This window comes from Poecilia reticulata, linkage group LG12 (genome assembly GCF_000633615.1).
Source record: "Poecilia reticulata strain Guanapo linkage group LG12, Guppy_female_1.0+MT, whole genome shotgun sequence".
Classification (NCBI taxonomy): Eukaryota; Metazoa; Chordata; class Actinopteri; order Cyprinodontiformes; family Poeciliidae; genus Poecilia; species Poecilia reticulata.
The window spans coordinates 5,619,631-5,642,459 of NC_024342.1; the positions used below are offsets into that span (position 1 = coordinate 5,619,631).

Below are 22,829 nucleotides of genomic sequence, written 5' to 3' on the forward strand. Positions count from 1 at the left end.
ATTTTTCAGTTCAACACTTCTAAGAACCATTGTAAACGGCATAATGAGGAGCATTGTTGTGATGACGGGTGGAAGGCGGAGTTTTGGAAAGAGGAGAAGTTTCTTAAAGTGACAGAAGCTAATTTCAAGGAATCAAAATGTGACACCAAATTTATTTTATGTCATGCTTTATATCTACCTAATTTTTTTATCACAACTGAAGGCAACAGTTACTTGAGTGTGTAAGAAAATGGCATAATGTGCCTGGAAAATACATAATATTCCCCTTTTAAAAGTTTCGTGCACATACTTTGGCATTCAGTGTTGAAGTTATGGGGGGAAAAAACTCAATCTGCTTACTTTGAATTGAAGATAAAACGAGTTCACTCACCTCCCACTTGTCCTGGATTTGTCTCTTTAACCTGATGGTCCAGTTGTCAGCAGCGACTTCTGCACAGTGTGCTATAGTCATGGCTACTGGACAGGACAGGTCAAGGCCTGGCGGGCCGTACGTGACGGCAGGACTCAAAAAGATCTCTATCCCATCCTCCGGCACAGTGCTGCACACATGTAAAATACCACAGTTTTATGCATTTTCTCAACAAATGTGCTGGATTAATTCAGTCACTGTGTGTGGTAAACAACATATTTTAAACAAGAAGTGCCTAAGAGAAGATCTGGAAACATCTTAACTAAAAAAGAAAACGATATGGGACTATTTCTAACAAAAATGGAAACCTAGGTATAAGTAAATAAGGCCACAGCTTAATATTTTACAAAGTCTTACAATGTAAAGAACAGCCTTCAAAGGTTTGCAATAATCCAAATAAGAGGTGAGGAAAGCATGAATATCTTTGTCCATTGTCTTTAATTGGGAGATTTTTTTTATCCTCCTCTGTAGTTTATATTTTCTGTTACATTGAAATTACACACCATAAGTTCTGTAACATGCAGCCACCTATGCCAAATATCACGTTTTGAACAGTTTGCCTTTAAGTACACTGATAAAAATCCGTCAACCTTATTGGAAAAGTTAAATTAAAGGAAGCATGACATTCCCCTTTCGGTTTCTTCACAGATGACAAGAAAGAATAAAGCCTTTTAAGGAAATGTGTAGCCAGTAAAGTAAAAGTATCTTTTCAGCTTTAATGTTTTAAGATCAAAAAGATCATGGGTGTCAAAGATTGTTGATCATTCACCGATGTTGGGTTGAATAGCGCAGAGGCGCCGCTGCAGCTCCAGCATGTGTGTGCACGGTTGCTGTTCCTAGGAGACACATCCTACAGGCTTTAATTATTAAAGATATGTAAATTATTACAAATTTATTTTGAGCTAAAATAGGTTTTATTCAGTTTCAGATATTATTCGAAATGAAGGCGTCATAAACTATTTCTTTATGTGGCCAAATGTAGCATTTTTCCTGTCTCTTGTCATATTTAGGGGATTCAGGGTGATTTTACTCAACAAGGACAATTAAGCTGGTCAGAGTTGATGGGAAGATAGAAGGAGTTGAATACAAAAACAAACCTACTGTATTTCAGTTTCAAACGACTTGAAACAGGACGACAGTGACAATAAAACATACAGTTGGAGCTACAACATAAATGTTGATGGGCTATAGTGACCAAGTCAGAGTCAAAACCTGAATTCAATGGAGAATCCGAGGCAAGACTTGAAAATTGATGTTCACAGATGCCCTCCACCCACTCTCACTACAAGTGGCTGAAGAAAAAACTTCAGTCTCTAGGTGTCCAGAGGCAGTAGAGACATGCTTTCTCTACCAACAAAGTGTTAACTATTGACATTGTACGCAGTTTTGTAAACTGGGTATCAGTTTCCTTCCTTTGGCCTCTAACGTCCCCCAACGTAATGTCCCAATAAAATACATAAAAGTGTTTAAGGTTGCAACATAATAAAATGTGAAACAGCGTAGCTGAATGCTTTCACAAGGCACTGTACATCTTTACCTACTGGTCTCTGTGTAATTAGGACTGGGAGTGTAAAACTTACACATGAACTCCGTAAACTCAAATCCCTGGACAACCATAATGAATCAATCCCTGACTAGCTGACGCGCAGACACACAGATAGAGGAAGATTAAAGCACCAAGACTAATGGACAGTGAGGGTGGGTAGGACAGGCTTTAGACCGGAGTGTGTAAGCTTTGTGGGTCGATGGAGCTTATGAAGGCTGCTCCGGCCAGCCTGGTGACAGATTAGCCGGGCCAAGCTTCTCTTGGCCAGGGGCCCAAACTTGGCTGGAAGCCCTAAAGACTGAGAGCAATCGATGGGACCACCATCAGTCATGCAGCTGGCCTGGCTGGATACCTCACGTACGCAGAGCACAACGCTGGTGCTGTTGTCGTTGCAGCAGCATGGGTGTTTCTGGGCATCATTAATATAACTGTGGCATGAACGGACCCTAACGTGAGCGCAGAGATGCATCGCAAATGTGGACTGTGTGTCAAATCATACACCAGCGGGGACTAAAGGAAAGTATCACGCTTATAGGTTGTGATTTTATGCGTTTTATCTATCACCTAATGCACATTTAAACTAATATTGGTGTTCAGTAATTATTCTGAAACCACTACCACTCCGTTCTCCATTTGTCTTGCATTTTAAGTTGTAGGAAGACGTGCAGCCTTAAGTAATATCGACAACACTCCTGCCTTGCCCTTTTATACAACCAATATTGAACCAAACACAATTCTGATCAACAGCTCAGTCGGCCTGCCAAGGAGTTTCTGGACATAAAGTCACCTTCCTAAAATAGTGACCCAAGTTATTTTTTTGTCCAAGACATCTTATTTAAAACATTACTTAATCTCATACTACATTATGCAGAAGCTCTGTCTGAACTATTAAGATTAAATCATCATAGGATACCTAATGCTTGAAGTGGCTGCAGCACACAACAGCCTGACCATTTTGATTAATTTGACCAACAGTTATTAATGACTGGGGCCACTAATAGAAAGTGTATGAATTTCACAAAAAACTCCATATTTTTATCTTTACATTCACTTAAAATGGTTGTTTACATACCCAGCACAAGACGACAAAACATAGGAAACAAGAAGAAAACCTTAAACATGCACGGATAAATTATAATGTTTAGAAATATGAATCTCTATAAATGAAAATAACAAAAATAATAAAAAAGATGCAGTGCTTTCAAACCTCAAATAATGCAAAGGAAACAAGTTCATATTCATTTATAAACAACAATACTAATGTTTTAACTCAGGAAGAGTTCAAAAATCAATATTTGATGTGATGGAATAACCAGGAGGTTTACAATGCGGGTCAGTGTAGTGGTGTCTTCATTTTTTCCAGAGCTGTATATCACCAATAACTGAAAATTAAATGAACGTTACAAAAGAATCAATGCATATTCCCTCGTATGGACAATGCTTGTTGTCATTTTCAAATTCAAGTGACTTAATACAAGACTAAATCTCTTCTCATTTGCATTCACCTTCAGCAACTTTCACCATTCCATGTCTGGGTGCTCTTCTTTAAAACATGCCAACTGAAGGAGTTATGAAAACTATTCAACTTTTAACAGATGGAGGATTTTTGTGAGCAAGTCTTGACACTAATTTATTATATTTCTGAATATCTGAATCAAAATGATACAGTTCTGCTGGCAGCTGTGCAGTTTTCCAGCAGATGTTACCCGTAGACCAGATAACGTTTGCGTTCAGACTTTTTAACCACCGTTATTCTTCTGACTCAGAGCGCTGTGAGAAGCTTTGTTTTTCATTATGCTGTTACCAATCATCAGTAAAAAATGAAAAGAATTGCAGTCCAAATGTAATTTCACACTTTCAGTCAGGCGGCACCTTGTCCGTACAGCTGCACTTCTGTGCTAATCAGCCCCCAGCTCAGAGGAAACCAAGGTTACCTGCTGCTGAGACTATGGTAATTAGCCAGACTGTCTGTGAACAAAAATTAAAGATGATTCTTTAGCATCCCTGATTGTGGTTATGGGAACAAAGAGCTATCACTGCAGTCATTGTTGGTTACAATTTCAGTTGCTGATTAAGTATAGTCTCATGTGTGCAGATGAACATCATGCTGCGTTTCTGCATAAAACAAAACCTCGCAGGATGCAGTTTGTCAGACGTGTTGCTGACAATGCCTTACACGTTATCTATCATGTTCTGAAATAAAGCTACAACGCTTATGGGCTTATAAATTGGGACCTTAATTAAAGCGAACACTTCTCACAGTCTGTATTGGACCAGGCAAGTTGTCAATGGAGGCAAATGGGAAAAGAAAAAAAAGAAAGAAAGAAAAAAAAAAAACTAAAATCCTTCTCCTGCCTCTGTGAGTCTGGATTTAATCCACAGAACAGGATGTGAACAGCTGTGGTGTGACAGCCCTTTCTATCAAACAAATAGTCCCTGTGAAAACTGCTGACAGCACTTTATTTTATTACTAACTTGTCAAATGTTAATGCCGAACACGAGTCTGCTGTATGATACCGCTGTGTTTTATGCAGGAAACAACAAGTTAATAAAAAAACCTGTTACAGATCGAGTGCAGCTTCCATTCGAACCATGAAAAGCTTTGGACCGTTTCATATAAACACTAATTATTTTACAGCAATATTTTCTCTTTTAATAGTGCCTTAATATGAAATGTCTCACAAAAAGTTTTCATACCAGCTACACTTATTACACTTTGTAGTGGAGTGACCACGAAATGCAGTAATATGTTTTTTCATATGGAGTTTATGACAGACCAACAGAAAATGACATAGTATTGTAAAATGGAGGGCAAATTATAACTTGTTCTCTTTATGAATAAACATTTGAAAATGGCGACGTGTACAGACCCAGCTCCAGAGGAATGCTGCTGGAGGGGCAATGGCTTATGTTGGGGGGTAATGGTAAACGAACATTTAATTTGACATAAATACATAAAAAAAATTAGTTAATTTTCAAATAAAATACCCATTTGGCTTATTAATACAATAAACTTATGATGTAAACAGTGACTTATAGAAAATGCAGAGTAATTATGCTCAGATTTGCATAAACATTAGTAAATGTTGCATAAATCTAATAATCTAATGTTTCAAATCTCTGAAGTCTATTTCTTTAAATGCACAATCGATTTACTCAAGCAAGAGCAGCAGCAGTTCATTACTATTAGCAAAAGTCAAAAAGTACAGTGCAGTAAAACTTTTTTTAACCGCCAAAAAAATTTACTCAAGCAAATGTACGGCTGAAAATACGTGGAGGACGGAGGGCACAGCTGTAGAAGGGAGCCCTTTCTGTATATCAAATTGAGATATCAATAATAGAAAGTTGACCATTCCGAGGTAAAATAACTAAATAAGTAAAATTAACAGCTACATCAGCAGGTACGGTGAGTCTGTGGGCGGGCAACACCCCTCATAGCCCCCCATGCAGACGGGGCTGCATGTGATTGTATTCTGCCCTCTTTAATGCAACTATTTCATACAAAAGTCTCCTATTTTGTGACTTGGTCATGAAAACCAATAGCGACAGTCGACTGTGGCTTTTCTGCGTTTCCATTACCCAAGCTACAATGGAATAGTTTAGTTCAAAGAATATTCCTTTGTAAGAATGTCAAAGTCTTTTCCTTTCATCCACAATTATGCATTAGTTTTTGGTTGGTCGTTTACTCAAAATCCCAGAAAATGACATACAAACTATAGCTGTAATGACTAAAGGCATAATTTAGTCGATATTTTTTACTTAAAGGTAAAGTACTGTAGTGGCCAGATTAAGATATGCTCATTTAATCTAGTCTGGTTAACAGCAGGGATAAGATTTAACTTCTGCTTTAACTATTTTTATACCACGATGAGGAGATTTTCAATAAATGCTTCTCACTTTGAAACCCTTTGTAAAGCACTCTGCATTTTCAGAACGTGTGGCCTGGTCTCCCAGTCTGGGAACATCTCAAGGTGAAAAAAGGGAATTCAATCTGGAGAAATCAATATTTTTAAATGAGCAAAGGCTCTTATGATAATGCACGCAGTAAAAGATGTAGTGACAACCCCGGAGAGAATCACCATCATGCCCCTGTGCCTAACCTCAGCTCTGCTAAGTTTTTTAATCACTTTTAATTGATTATTTTTACAGCTTTGCTGTGTTTCGATCACTCGCTACCGCTACACAATTGGAGTTGCCCTCATTAGCAGAAGGAAAGGGAGATTTTCAGCCAAAAGCTCCACAGTCCCAAAGAGACAAATTTGCTGATAAACTGAAGAACGTGGGGGATGGAGAGAGGGGGGGCACGAGACACTAATCAGATAGATATTTCTCTGTGAGTATAGAGGAAACAAATGCAGTGCTTAGGGACTTATTAAATATTCACGACACTTTCATTCATGTGATTCGAGAAAAAAAATACAACTCTCTTTAGTTCTTCTCTTTATGTGTGTTGGAGGTGGCCATTATGTTGCACTGGGAAGCCTACAAGAAAATCTGAAGGTATACTTTAGGGTTCAGTTGTAAAAGGAAAGTTTTAGCAAAGAAACTTTGTAAAACTCGCTAAAAACAACCTCCAGCCAATGGAACCAATCGGAGACAGGTTTATTCCAAGTTTCGACACTACAGACTCTCTCTATGTGCACAACCAAGAAAGCCCCCCCTCGACTTATCCACTTTTGTGAGCCGTATCATATTAGGCGCGTTTTGCCACACGCCATGATTTCGTCCTTCAGCAACCTTGTGTCCCCTGCTGAGCTCAGAAAGTTCACACACAGAAGGGGAAAAAAAAAAAGCTTCTTGATGCCTGGAGGACATGGGGAAGCTCCTTTGAGCACCTGAAACTGAGCCGGAGCTGATCGATTCCTATTCTTTGAGAAGAAAAACAACGTCTTATGTAGATGACCGAGGTTTGAATGGGAAGAAAGGATCCAATTTCTCCCCTGGACTGTGCGGCTGTCAGAAGATAGGCTGTGACTGACAGCTCAGCAGTGCACGGATCCTGCAGCTACTTAAATGACAGCCAGAGAAGTAAACAGCATCAGGCTTATCAGAGCAAAGCAGCAGCTTGGAGGGCAACAGTTTGGCTGAACGGGAGCGACTTAAGGCACAGAAGTGTGCAACGAGCCCGCTAACTGTGCTCCGAGCCACGGCATCTATTCGACCTTGGATGTGTTTCCTTTCCCCCGTGACCCCAGGCACCTAATGGGTGTGTGGAACTGCAGCGAGATGACGGCTGAATTTCAGATGGAGCCAAATGTCACTTCTCTGCCCACTGCTATTTGGGTTTGCTTTGGAAATTAAATCACATTCAGAAGTACAAGCAGCTACTCATGTCCGTGTGATAACATCTTGTGAGAAACGGTTCACGCAGACATGCTGACATCTTGATAGTGGCTGCTTTAAATCAGAAACATGTCATAAGGCTGACTTCTGCTTGTAAGATGTCTTCTGAGGGTCTGTTGCCAAGCAATCAGACGTGTCAGACACAGCGCCTTTGCAAAAATGCTCATATCCATAGAGCTTTTTGAGCAAACTTGGCTGTGCTTCAATGGATTTTTGGGGACTAATAAACACCAAGTGATGCCTCATGGTCACAGTAAAAGTTTCATTTATACCAAATTCTGATTGTACTGTCTAAATATCTCAGCTGAAATCAAGACTCTTAAGATGTTTAATCCAATCTGACATTGTCCAAATTTGTCAAATAGGTGTAGATTGTAGCTCTTCCTCTTCTTCAGTCAGTGTCCTTGAATGTTTGAGAAGTTGCGCGTTCAGAGTCGGTATTCTGCGTGACAAGCGCTTACTTAAACTACTGTTGACTTCATCGGCTGAAATCTAGCTTCCTACTTCTCTCTGACCTCTGAAATCAACAAGGCATTTCGTCCACACAGCTGGCACTTACTGAATATTTTAAGACCACACTCTGCAAATCTTAGGACACGGCCATACCACATTTGTAATCACTTACAGTTGATCCACGCCAATTTGGGGTTCAGTATTTGTGGATTTCTCTTAAAAGTTTTGAAAGAAAATTAAATTTGGGACGCTGAAACACCTAACCACAATGCCACTACAGATGCTACTGGCTGGCAGCCAATCCAGGAGCTGCATTTATTTTGTTATGGGCACTGATAGACTGTGCCCCAGAAAAAGCAGAAATAAGGAAGATAGTGGATTTTAGCTTATTAATACTATCTCTATAAATAGAGACAGTATTAAAATACTGTAAATATTAATACATATAAGGTATATTTGGTGTGTGAGCTGTTACTAAAAGCAGTTTTAGGTGGTATTAAAGGTAGTATCAAGTATTTGTAGATCTTTGTAGCTATTACCTGTCAGCTAATATCAGGGGGTCCACTGTAAATAAGATGTGTTGTTTAAACTCTAGCACGTTGTCTTCACCACACCTCAATACATTAACACATTGGGTAGCTACTCCCTTCTTGATCTTTTATTTGTGTTAACAAGTAATTAAACAGGTGTACCAAACATGGTGGACGTCTGTGTTTGTGATCTTTCTCCACCAGGTCTTACTTATCGGGACGTTTTCTCCCTGAGTCGCAACTTGGTGAAAATCTTACATTCTCCTACTGCATCTGCATTCTGCAGCACATCATACCCAATCTCCATCCATCTGACCAAACACCAGTTATCGCCTTCACACTGCGGAGTTCGCAGCGCTCGCATCTCTTACCAGTCGAGATGGAAAGAGATACTGTCACAGCTATGTCTGCAAATAGAAAACAGACTATCGTAGCCATGAAGTGTGTTTTCCTCCACTGAGAGAGTTGCTTAGGGCAGTAATGCAATACGTCTACGGCTTCCAATGTATTTATGACACATCACATCCTCCCCCTGTGGAGTCGGCAAGATGACAAAAGACGGCAAGCCGAGCGGGGACATGTGCATCTGTAAGCCAGAATATGTACATTGTGTGTCACTTTGTGTGCTTCTTAAGAGAGCCAGTGTGTCGTCGCCTTTGTATGTTCCAGGTTTTTGTTTGGCGATGAGACAAGGAGACGGCGTCACAGCAAGATGGATGAGATATGCACGGGGAAGGGCTGAGAGATTAAAAGAGAGCAGCCTGAGAGGCAGACGGTGCCGCCTCTGTGAGAGTCCCTCACCTGCTGTCCTCCTGGTTGATGCTCATGTACATTTCCCAGGTAGTGTCTTCCGCGATCCCCCCGTGAGGCACCAGCAGACTGATACCTGTGGAGAAAAAAGGCATGCGAGAGCTGATCAGCAGGCAGCCGGCCACGCACACACGTGGCACACACCTGCTCAGCTGTCAGGCCTCTTTACCGAGGGTGACAGCCAGCGGGGTGACGGCCCCAGAACGAGGTGACAGGAGAGTCTCAGAGGCCTTGTGAAACCCAGCGCTGCCAAGACTGCCTCTGTTGCAAGCAGACACACTTACACGCTGCATCTTTCTTAAACGTGTCCTCGCAAAAGCGTCGGCAGCGTTGTTTGGTATCGTAAACCAATTGCTACCAGTCTGGATGAAGCTCCTGGAGGAACAGAATGATGAATGTTTGCCACGACTATGTACAAGTTCACACATTTCTTCGTAGTGTTAATTATATGCTTTCAAATACTGAATTAGGGGCAGTAATTCATATATATAAATAGCTAAAGATGTTCTATATACAGCATACGGCTGCTGTAGTTAGAAAAAATACCTTAATGTATTTTATTTGATTTTATGTAAGAGAACAAAAGAGTGGATGGAAAAGTGGTCATTAGAATATTTGTCCCAATAAGACTCATTTGTCAGATTAAAAGTACATTTTAAAACTAAAAACCTTTAAGCAGGAACTAAACATGCTTTGTTGTTAGGCCCACATTTTTTGTTTTTTAAAGATAGTTTTTTTAATTGATTTGCTATAATATCCTAATTTCAAATGGCTTGTTTCTTGTGATAAATGGACTTTTAAATAATATTCTAATTTATTGAATAGACCAGTACACACCATACCTGTTGAGCTGATGCTTTTTATCAGCTGGGACATGAAAGTTGGTCAGCGTTCATATGGATAGAGCTTAATATAGAGTAAATACTGGAGGAAACCCTTTTAGAAAGACTTGAGAATGGGGTGGATGGTCGTTTTTAAACAGGAAACGAATGCTAGACATTCAGCTGTAGCATATTGATGCATCAGAATGGACAATTCATATCACAGACTTACATTTTTAGAAGAATTTCAGGAAATGCCTATAGAAAGTTATTGAACTTGATTCCAGCTTTCCAATAAAAAATTCCACATCTTGTGTTTTTAGACAGCAAATTGGTCCACTTAACATCTATTGATTCATATGAGCTGAATATAAACATCACACTTTTTAGATTTTCACATTAACCCTTTCATGCATAGTGGTCACTACAGGGGACAGCTGTCTAAAAGCCATTTTCTTGTGCTTCTTGTGGATTTTTATGTTATAAATGCACACAGACCACTTAAGTGGACACTAATGCATCATAAAATACACCATCAACCACTGGGCATCAGCTGCAAATGCAAGAGATTATTTTAGTTAAATCCAATATGGCTGACAGACAAAAAAGCACGCCGTCTGACCCACTTCCTCCTTCTACTGTAGACGACTCTTACAGGTAAAAAAATATTGTGACATCAGATAACCCCTAAAGAACAATACTACTGATGTATTTTTCAAATAATAACTTTGTATTAGGAGAAAATTACAATTGATCACCTAAAAAAATTAAAAACAAAACATTTTAAAAAAATTACTCAAAACCTACCTTCTTTTTATGTTAAGAAAATAAAAAATAAAAAAACTGGAAAAAAAATCCTGACACAAAGGATCATAATTCATGCATGAACAACAACAACAAAAAAAACACACATAATTTTCCTTCCATATTACAGTCATCCACTGTTTTGTGTTAGATTTTAACATAAAAACCAACCTCAATTTGCAAATTGAAAAATGACAGTGGTTTTGTAAATGACCAAAACCAAAAGTTTAATCTTCTACCACATTCACCTTCACATTACAGAAACCCGAGTTCACACTCCCAGGAGGGTCGCATCAGATCCAATTGCCTCACAGTTGGCTCACCTGTGTTGGGCACCACCAGCCTGCCTCCAGCATGGCCAAACACCGCCGTTGCTTTGTGCAGAGGCCTGCTGAGCGTCTGAAAGACCCGCGGAGTGAAAAGGTTTTTGCCTCTCCTGCCCAGCGTTGTCCCTACTGCAACCCCTCTGTAGTCTGGAGCCAAGCCCCGTGGAAATGTCTGAGGGTGGGACATGACGTGGTACTCTGCCCTTTCTGTCGCTCCTGCGGAAACAATGAACGCTTTGAAATTTTGCATTCTGTAAACTTATGAACTCTGACGTCTCGTCAGTACATCTGTTCAACCCAAACAAAAGGCGAGCGGCGCTCAGCAAGCAGCTTTGTTTACATTTATGACACGCTCGTAGTAAAGTGATTCGCCCTCTGACTGCTCACTAAAGCTAATCCTGAAAGAGCAACTGAAAGAGCAGCAAGCCTGTCTCTGCCAAGGATTTTGCCTCCAGCTGAAACAACGAGCCTGAGGGAAGAGCATCACTTTGCATCCAAAGAACCAGTGAAGTAGAGTCTTTTCACTGCAGATTCTATGCAAAAGGTGATTTTTACATCCTAAGTTTCAGCATTTAGCAGTGGCTGTTTTTCTGTCTTGTGTCACACTAATATGTTTCAGGTTGTCAAACAAATGCGCTTTTTAAATTTGTATTGTATTCTCTGTGTAAGAAAAGCTTTCCAAACTAACCAGGCCCTAAGTAAAAAGCATGTCACAGACACACTCCACGGATGTGACAGGACTTGATGTTTCGCAAAGTGAAATTCATTTCTTAACATTTACAGACACGCAACACATCTATGTTATTTGTGTCAACATAAGGTTGGAGATATAAAAGAGTGTGACAGCTGCTTCGGTTTCTCAGCTGCTGTTGTTGCTGGTGGCACAAATCCACGGAAAAACAGGGCAATTGTTCAAGATCGGCCATGTTGTGGTTTTCTGATATAGGATGTTGCTCTGAGCAACTTTGCAAGATGGAAAATCTCTGTCAACTCATCAGACATCCACATCTGTTTTGTTCTTAGCTCTGTATTTTCCTTTTGACATTGTTGACGTTACCGGTGAGGTCGATATCAATTCTGTTTATTTAATAATGTCAACGGATCTTTATTTGGAAGCTTAAATTATTTTTTTAAGCATCTAAATATGGATAAATATATTTAAAACTCGGTCCATTGAATGGAAGAGCTCCAGACCAGCAGGGGGAGTCAATCACTACGCCCTCAAGATTGATTTCCTCAATGTTCAGAAGAAAGTTGGAGAAAGGATGAAAAGGTGTGTTAGACTTGTGTTTTTAATGACATAGTCTTTTTTAATATTATAGAGCAATAAAATAAATACATAAATAAAATTATCTACTCCAGACTCTCCCTAGTGGCATAGAGTACTTCTGTTTTGTGAAGCTTTATTTGCAGCATCTCTTACTTTTTGTATTTCCCATATGTGGGTATTTTTCCCTTTTGCTTCCATTTCCTGTGATTTTATCTGTGATTGCAGCATTTTGTCTTTCTTCAGTCTGCATTTGTCTTGTTGATTGTAGGTTTTCGCTTCTATTTTTTTCGAATTACAAAATGTATTTTTTGCAGTACATTCTGCTGTTTGCTGCTTGTTTGCACCTGGCAGCCATTGTACAAAAATCCAGCATAATGCTCAAACTGGTATTTTCAGGACTAAAATTAAAACTTTTTTTTTTTATTACTTAAGTAGGAGCAGCATTCCTCCATAATAATGCTTCTTAAGTAAAAGGTGTAATAAAATTACTCTTAGATTTACTTTTTCCCCAAATGTTTACTCATGTAAATGTAACTAGTTACTATTTAAATTTGACTGAGAGCAGATAAATTATCCATGTAAACAAAAGGCCCTATTGTCAGCCCTTGTGTCAGAAGAGAACTTGCCCGACAGTGAAACCCAAGGTTTATGAAGCTGATATGTGACTGGGGTTATTTTTATTTGTATTTTTTTGTGGTACACAACTTGTGACCAATCAAGCATTTCTATCTGCAGAGTCGAAGTTTCTCAATCTGGCCCAGCCAAGTGCTTCCAAATGCTTGTGGCTGAGCTGCTGCGGGTCATGAAATTGCAAGTATTTGAGAAATAAATTACAGGTCACGTATTTTAATATCAGTTTTCTGGGCAGCGGTTTTGATGTGTGAGCTCCTGGGCCAGGTACCGCGTGTTTTCTTGTTCGGTCATTATGTGCCTCGGCTGTTGCAGTTTCTCTTTTACTGGTTTCATCCAGGAGAGAAACACGGCTAAACAGATAAGTTATGAGCCTGTAGGATGAAAAACAGAGTAGAGAGCATAGCTGTTAACAGACGCAGTCTCTGAGCTGCGCCACAAAGCGCCACAAGATTGTTTTCAAACAATTAAAAGCCAGTCATTCTGCGGCGAGGAACATTAGGAACAGTTAGAGAAGCATCAATAAAATACATTCCTAAGGTCAGACTGTGAAATGTTTAGAAAACCAACCAGGTTCTTCTCAGACTCCATAGACTTAGCTTTTAAAATCTTATTGCTAATGGATGAAAACAGCTTTACAAAGTATGGCTCATCTGTAATATTGCGGTTCAGATCTTCGGTACGCAAACAAATAATTGACTTCAATCTAACCTGTAATGCACTGTACTGCTGAAGAGCAAATCACATTTTTCAACACAAACTAACTATTAACATGGGCACTTTGAGTCTGTCATAAACTCCTCTGTTGACTAAGTTATTCTAAATGTCAGCAGCTGGTTCATCATTAGGGGCACAATCTCCTACACAGAAGCAATTCTGCCACAAAAAAAAAAAAAAGTGGAATCAGTGTGTTCCAACGGCCTAGTCAAAGTACTAGATCTCAACTTGATCCGAACTTAAGAACCTTACAGAAATAATTGCATGCAGTACCTAAAAACTGAAGCAATGTTGCAAAAGATTCCACATAAAACCCTACAGAAAATGGCCACACCAAATTACTGCCATTAAAGGAGTTTATACAAGTTGTTAGTTTTTCACACATAGTATAGCATTTTTTTGTTTTGTTTCACAGACATTGAGTGGAATCAGCTGTGTGATTTGGTATGCTCAAGGTTACATCTAAGCCATTTTAAAACCTTGTAAAGAACAGTAGCTGTGGCGCTGAAACAGTGTGATTCCTTTTCTTAGATATTTAGAACTTCAAGAAATTAGCTTGAACTTGTTAAAAAGGGTGAAACATACCTCCTTTATGTTCAGTTAAGCTCATCTATTTAAAGGATGGAAGAAAAAAAAGTCTGTGTGAGGTAGAAGTGTTGCTGTTAAAGGTGTAAGAAAAGGAGGTGTGTGTGTTTTTTTAAGAATCAGTCTGCAAATGTTTCTTGAAGGTGGAGAGAGAGACAGCTCTTTGTTGATAGAATTTGGCAGCTCGTTCCACCAACAGGTAACCGCAAATGAGAACAGTCTGTGCTCAGACTGCTTCGCGTTTAGAGTCGCCCAAGTAAAAAAAAAAGTATACTTTAGCATACTTTGACTGATGTACTTAAACTGTACTAGTTTGGAACAACTAATTTTGTACTTAATATACTTTAGTAGTATTTAAGTTGTATAAAATCACAACTTTTAGTATACTTAGTATACTTCACCATACTTTTTTGGAACAACTTCAAGTTGTACTTAGTATACTTAAAGTATACTTTTAAATGTAATATTCAACAGCTTCATTTTTATATTGAGTGTACTAATTCTGTCATAGAATTATATTAAAAATATACAGTATTAAAAATATATATTTTAAATATACTACTAATACATAAGTAATTATATAAATTACACTTAATTTTTATTCTTGATTTACTGCTATTGCTAATAAAGTACAATTTTAATTACTCATAAGTCTTTATTCATACTTTGTACATTGCATGCATAACTACACTACTTACATTGTTTTAGGCTAACATTAAATGGAAAGATTAATTACACAAGATGCCCACGGTAATTCAAATATTTTGTTTGATTACCAACATTTTAAAATTGTCCAATTTTACTCAACTTTATGAACTTCACATAAATGATCAGTTTACACATCAAAAGTGAACACATGAATAAAAATTTAAGTGTGACAATAAAACATGACAGTGAGGATCAACGACAGAACATTCTCGTTCACTGCACCTTACAGGAACCTACAAAAAAGAACAATACAGCAATTAAACAGAGAAAGTATTTGTATTTAAAGAGAACAGAAAAATGGCAAATAAAAAATAATAAAATTTTAAGACGTTTTGTACTCGCCATGTATGTGACATCATAAGAACTGATAATGATTGGGACCAGATGCCTGAGGTGGAAAATCATTTCTGGGTGTCGTCTTCGCCTGTTGATGTTAGAAGTAGAAAAAAATTGTCAGCAACGTCATAGAATCAGTTGATGTTGGCATCAACTATGAAGCTGTTTTAAGTGTGGACTTAAGGAGACAAACTACCTTAAAATCTTTCCATCCATGATCTGAACACACTGATCMTTGCAGGGTGKTGAGGGGGGCTKGTGGTGCCCATCTCCAGCAGCCATCAGATGAGAGGCAGGGTTCACCCTGGACAGGTCACCAGTCCATCACAGGGCCCTGAAAGTCAACAACAAATTAAAAAATGAAAGATAAATGTTAGATTAACAAGAAGAGAAAAATTATTTCCAGTTACCTTTAAATCAAATCATGTTTATTAAGCACTTGGTGTTGGTAACACACCAGTTTTTGTTGTTGAAAATGTAGCTAGCTCCTCATTGAAAAAACAAACTTACATCATGAAGACGATGTGAAGGTTCATCTTCAGAGCTGGTTGGTGATCTGGTGGAGTCGGAGCTTCTTCTGAGACAGAAAAGTCTTTAGTTTCCTAACACCTGATTTCTCTGGCTTCCTCTTTCATCTTCATTTGCTTAGACTACAAACATATGTTGAAGATAAAATCATTGATGAAGGAGTTAGAACGACAACAACCTCACAATATCAAAGTCTCTTTGTCTTATGGAGCTTAATTAAAACCAGGTTAGTTTATGAATTAAAGTATAAGTCGCAACAAACCACCTCCATGCAGTTATAACATGAAGCTGAATGATTGCTATAGTAATAATCATACAAGTCACAATAAAATTGATACAATAATTATTTATGAAACCAACGTAAGTTATATATCTTTACTGCACTGTTTATAATTAAATGAAGATAATTAATAAGCAAACTTACCACCAGCTAGCAACACTTAGCAGTCTTCGTCCCTCAGGGCTCCTTTTGTGACACACATTTCATTTCCATCGGTTGTTGTCCCATTGTGTTGTCGTCTAACTTGGACTAGGACGTCACCAGCTTGAATTTACCAAAATTAGTAAGTATTGTCAAGGCCCTCTCTACTTTTAAGGCAATATTATGCGAGTAAAAATGGCAAATTTGAACAACGCTTGTTATCTTCCCTGCGTTCAAGTTTTTTCTTCTCTTTGTGGCGTTTTTTAAATAAATGAAAGTGTGCAATACTTATTTTTCCTTCCATCCTTTAAATAGATTAGCTTAACTGAACATAAAGGAGGTATGTTGCACCCATTTTAACAAGTTCAAGCTAATTTCTTGAAGTTCTAAATATCTAAGAAAAGGAATCAAACTGTTTCAGCGCCACAGCTACTGTTCTTTACAAGATTTTAAAATGGCTTAGATGTAACCTTGAGCATACCAAATCACACAGCTGACTCCACTCAATGTCTGTGAAACAAAACAAAAAAATGCTATACTATGTGTGAAAAACTAACAACTTGTATAAACTCCTTTAGCAGTGGTAAATTGGTGTGGCCATTTTCTGTAGGGTTTTATGTGGAATCTTTTGCAACATTGCTTCAGTTTTTAGGTACTGCATGCAATTATTTCTGTAAGGCTCTTAAGTTCAGATCAAGTTGAAAAATGTGATTTGCTCTTCAGCGGTACAGTGCATTACAGGTTAGATTGGCATCAATTATTTGTTTGCGTACTCCAGACCACCATCTGGTCTGGAGTGTGAACTGGAGCTAATGCCGCTGATTATAAGGTCTTACATCACACATCTGAAAATGGATTGGGTACTTACTTAAAAATAACATCATTATTATAATTTTTTATTGTATGCAATTTTAATAAATAGTAAAAGATTATTAATGCACTTAAAAATTCATACTTTTTAGGTACTTAAAAAGTATGCCTACATATTACATTAAACACACTAAAATACATACTTCTGCATAAGTATTAATTAGTTTTATTTTGTAATCAGGTTGCTGGGGGTTGCAGACTTCTACCCAGCTCCCTCTTGAAAATGAGATCTGGATCTCAACGGGGTTCACCTGGTTAAATAAAGAAAATTAAGGCAGACTTTATTAGGCTAAAATTTACACTGAGCTGTAATTTCAAACATACTGAAAATAATAATCTAAAGTAGTGTTAAGTGAATTAAAAAAAAATCTATTTTTAGCATATATTTTAAAATATACACAAAATATATTTTAAATATACTTGAGCAAGTGTATATTTAGACTTGGGCAAATATATATTTTGTTCACTTAAAGTATACTTTGATATATTAAAAGTATATTTTGGTACAATTATCTTTAAGTGTGTTTAAAGTTCTAATTTCGAAATTGGTACGAGTGTATTTTTAGTATACTTCAGATATACTTATAGGTAGTACACTTAATACTTTGTATACTTAAAGTGTACTTTCACAAATTTAAGTGTGTTTGAAATATACTAAAGTATACTTTTTTTTCACCTGCATTACCTGAGAGGAGCACGCCATTATCTTTCAAAGATTTCAATAATTTCCCTATTCAATCTCAACTCAACTTAATGTTTCTTTTCAGAATTTTGCGAAAAAGGGAAATGGTTAAAATTCACCCAAGTTGCATTTGATTGGTCAGAAAAGAGCGAAATATAGAAAATGTTAAGGGGATTGGTCAGATTTAAGGAAAAGCTGCGATGATTACAGGTCTGAATGATGACTGAATTTGCATTAATAGTGGTGATTGCAACGTCGCAACTTCCTGGAGGGACTAATGTTAGCACTAACACATCGGGGAACACGGACTGGAAAATCAGGTTGTTATGGATGAAAAGTTTCTTTAGAGATAAAATAACATTTATTCAAAGAAAGGAGAATAAATCTCCTACCAGTGGTTGAGTTTTCTAACCTTTCGCCTTCAGATCAGGCAGCGGGTCAAGGAGTGAGTGATCGGCCATTAACTCCTTGTCAATGGAGTCCTGGAAACATATGGGGCTGGTATATGTGCGGGACACTGTGAGATCCGGCTGCATGGATGAGTTCATGAGCAGGGGGTTTGCTGAAAAACACACACAAAAAAGAGTGAATTATTGACAGCAGCTAGATTTCTTTTAAAGACATTTCAACACAATGACAATTTAGACAAGAGGGTTGTTATTACCCTGAGTGCATATCAATAAAATGTTTTTTTTTCTCATTGTGTGGAAATGACTATCATTTCTTCACCATGGAATCAAGAATGTCATGCATTTAAAGAAATAATGTCTTGCTTAGCAATGACAAACAGGAGCAGCAGATTGTGTTATCTGATAATCAACTTTCAAAACAGCTACAAAATCTTACATATTTGCATTTAAATGGTAATAACGCCATAAAGGGCATAAAGGAGAGGACACCTCCACTGAAAGATGCACTGACTTGCTCCAGCCACCAACAACAGCAACACAAGGAAGCACAGGATTGTGAAATGAAAGGGAAGTGCATGTTTTCTTTATATCCGCTTCAAATAAAAGATGAGGAGGGCATTTATATTTGAAATGTCTGTTGTTCAGCGGGATTCATCATTTCTGAACAGAGGAACTCTGGCACAGTGGCAGAGAAACCCTGTGACCGTCACACAGAGCTGTTTAAATGCTTTCATCAGTGACAATAAAACCATAAGTGATACACATAGATGGTCAATGGACCGGTAGAACGTAGCTCCAAACTTTCTCGGACATTTCGTCTAGTCACAGATGTTTCTCATAGAGCACATGTCAAATTTTCTGTGGAAAAAATGCAACGTGGGAGGTGCAATGCTACTTGACAAAGCTACTGGCTAGCATTGGCAAAGCAGCCAGTCCAAGAGTTGATCACCGTTCATCGGCTGCATTCCCAAAACCATTTTTAGAGGGAGTCTCAAGTGTTTTTTTAGCTAGTCACAGACGACTGTGGTCCTTAACTCCCATGAATATTACAAGTCTTAACTTACACAAGTTAAGGCAATTAGCTTAAGAGATGCTGTTGCAGCATCTAACCTGTGATCTTCTATAGTGGCAGAATCATGTCAAAGTGTTGTGAGTGTAAATGAGATTCTGTGGAAGAAAATATCATTTCAGAGAAAGGGCATTAAGTGAGCATAAAATATAAAATTAGCTGTAAAGTGAAAATGTTTAGTGAGTATAAACACCTTCACAAACAATGTTGTGACTTAATACTTTCACAGAAAAGTCTGTTCAAATAGTGCATAGAAGACAGGATTGTTTGCTAAAAAGGAATTGGATTCTTCTTTTATATTTGACAGATTTGATAAAATAATATTTTATTTCACACAAAATGACAACAGAGGAAATGGGGCTGAAGTAAGAAAAAAAATTTCGGTGTAAGATGTTCGACCGACTCTGGAAAGAAAAAAAGAAAAGAAAAACTCTAACTGATTGCTGAGATTTTACTTGTAGCAGCATATAACTGAGTGGCATATCAGGAGGGGAGCACATGCAGGATATTATGAAGGTTCTAGCACAAGGAGCAGAGACCAAGATTAAAGCCTTCCCTGCCACCTGTGGTGTTATTAAAATGAACTTTGTTATGCCTGTCTGAGGGCTCCTGCTGTGGCCAACCATAATGCTTGTCTGGAAAAAAAAACAAAAAACACACAGACAAAGCTAGAACACTTTAATGTTTTTTGCATTTGCTGCATGAATTTTTCATCCCTGAACTTCACACACACAAAAAAAAGAAATTGGAAACACTAATAAATTGCATTTTTAATTCCGCTACAATGAATTGAATTGAAATAAATGGAGGTATTGTTGAACGTAGGACCATAAGTTAAAAAAAAGCTCCGTACTCTAAACATAAGCCTTTTATCTACCATGTTGATTAACGCACTCCGCGGTAGGAGGACAAATATCTAAGTAATAATAGATAAGAGTGAAATTACACAGATTCTTTATATGTTTTACCGTTTGTTTTCAACAAAGTTTTATGAGTCTGGCCGCGGCATTGTTTAAAATAAGATTCAAAACACCCTGCATGTTTTATGGATTAAGCCACATTATATTGGTCACTTTAACTCCAACTCAGACATTTAGAATCTCCAAAAGCCTTGCAGTAAACAAACTAAAAAATTAAAAACCGTCATTCTCATCCCGGCTCCTAAAGCATTTTAATAATTGATGCCCATTAGTTATGTCATAACACAAAGAAATGAATGCATAATTCATGACATTACATGAATGCATACACTGTATGGACTGTGTGGAGGGTGCTTTCATTCAGAAACATTAGCATCAATATTTCAGCACTTTTTATGGTTTTTGAATTAAAATAAATACCAACAAGAAAATGACAAAATCCTTCATCATTTGCAAAAGTAATCTCTGCTCCACTGTTAATCTTTGGGAAAATAAAGAGCTGGTGATGGTTTGTGTTTTGTGTTTGTTTCTTACAAAGCCAATCTGTAAGAGTGACATTTTTCTGTCTTTTCTCTATCAACTTTTGTGTTCTTCTGCTATTTGAAGGGAAATGACATTTTTTACAATGTCTATGCAGCCAAAGAATGACATTCAGAATGTAATATGCTCTCACTGTATTTATAAGGAACAAAACAGATTTGATTGGAGTTTTTTTTTTTTGTTTGTGGCTCATTCAAACCATAAAACCAGCTAGCATGCTAGACGGCTGCATGGATTTTATTTTTATGCATCACACGGCAAAGTCACAAAACATATAATTTTGACGATACCAACAATTCACAGCTTTTATTCCACCTATATTCCTTTTTTACTCTCCTGATTTCTGAAAAGTTAGGTAACAGGTAGGAAAAAACTGCATTTGGTTTCAAGTCTCACAGGACAGTTAAACCTTATGTGCTGGAGCCCAGAGCTGTGGAAATTATTTGTATTGTCATTAAAGATTTCATGATTATCTGTGTAAATAGAGCATTTTTTCTAATGAAGTGACCCAAACCAACCTGGCCGTGTGTAAAAAGTAATCACCCCTAAATATGACAACTAGTGTGTCACCCTTGGTGGCAAATGGTGACATCAGCCATTTGTGATCACTGGCAATGAATTTTGTACATATCTATGGAGGAGTTAGGCAGAATCAGCCATACTGACAGCTGTTCAAAGTCTTGCCTGAGCCTTTATCATAAAATCTTAGAGTGTACTTTGACTAGGCCCCTCTAGACAGTTTTTTTTTACCCATTTATTATGCTTCTGATCTTCATCCTGCTGCATTACCTAGGAAGGTTTGAGCTTAAAAAAATGACGTCCAGATGTTCAACTACAGGATTTTCTCATAAGAAATAAATTTATGGTTTCATCAATTACTGCAAGTTGTCCAGGTTGTGGTTAACTAGACCAGAACCAGTTGACCAGCGTAGTACCCATGATGTTTTTTATCTGAAACTCTGTTAGTTTTTGAAACATATGCATCCTGTTACTAAGACTTTTGTCTCGTCAGTTCGCTGAATATTTCTGCAAAGGTCTTATTTAAAAAAATCAGACCTTAAGCCCAAAAATGATCATAAAAATCATTTTTGGGAAAATATGAGATGGATATTTTTGTCCTGTTTGGTCGGCAGCTGTTTTGGTCTCCCATAGTTGCCATTTTTGTCCAATTGAATCATTAACAATAACCCTAACTAATGTCCTTGTTGGTGAAGACTGCAGTGCTTCATATGTTGTTCAATCTCAGTGAGTCATCGATGCGCCATTGAAGTAATTTTAAGTGGCTGATCATCCTTAGTCAGATGGAGCATTTCTAAAACTACCAGGACATCATTCAAAACTTGGGGTTTGATACATATCTCTACTTATTTTAAGTGGCTATAAAAAAAATCTAAGAGGTTTTAAAGTGTTATTTTGGCATACATCATGTAAACTGGTTCACACTCAGAAGTGTGCGTGTCTAGTTCTTGGAAAGCAAGTTGGAATTAGCAGATAAAATCTAAAACAAAGCTGGAAAAAAATCTGAAGTCTTGCAGGTGAAGGTTTAGTTTGAGCTGACTTATCCCTGTGAGACTCGGTCACTGGCTTACCTTGACGAGACGTCTTGAAGCTGAAAGACTGGAAGCCCCCAGTGAGGGCAGAGGAGTCGATGACATCGACCCCGTACTCACTTTGGCTCCGCCGATACAGAGTGACGGCGACGATCAGCAGCACCACGGTCACCACTCCTGCAGCCAAGCCTGAGTACAGGGCCACATCACTGGTTCTTTCCACTCCTTCGAAGGTTAGAAGGGAAAAGTTAGGCTTTTTGTCACAGTCCGGGAAATGTTATTGTGTCTAATTAGGACACAAGAAGCAGCTTCTTCCCTTAGAAGCCCAAGAATCCGTGTTGTTAAAGAATATTAAAGTTGTGGAAGTCGGCGGGAGGCAAATCTACCCCTGTTCCAAACTACATGAGAGCCTTTTGGTTTCTATCCATTGCCTGCCTCCTGATACACAATTTTATTGTTCCTTTCTGCAGAGTTAAGACTACTAATGAGGAACCTCGGAAGGAAGGCGATTATAATCAACCCAACACCTGACTGTCATTTCAAACACCGCT

The 22,829-nt window shown here is 38.0% G+C and overlaps 1 protein-coding gene across 1 annotated transcript in view; it reads right to left on the minus strand.

The window, feature by feature from the left end:
* Positions 1-22,829, minus strand: part of LOC103473501 (netrin receptor UNC5D-like) — a 231,486-nt gene that overhangs the window by 21,144 nt on the left and 187,513 nt on the right. Inside the window, exons 9-13 of the mRNA XM_017307716.1 lie at positions 22,318-22,503; positions 18,202-18,351; positions 11,040-11,258; positions 9,083-9,167; positions 340-539 (exon numbers count right to left, since the gene is read on the minus strand). Of these exons, the coding sequence (XP_017163205.1) occupies positions 340-539; positions 9,083-9,167; positions 11,040-11,258; positions 18,202-18,351; positions 22,318-22,503 (840 nt within the window). The remainder of the gene's footprint in view (positions 1-339; positions 540-9,082; positions 9,168-11,039; positions 11,259-18,201; positions 18,352-22,317; positions 22,504-22,829) is intronic.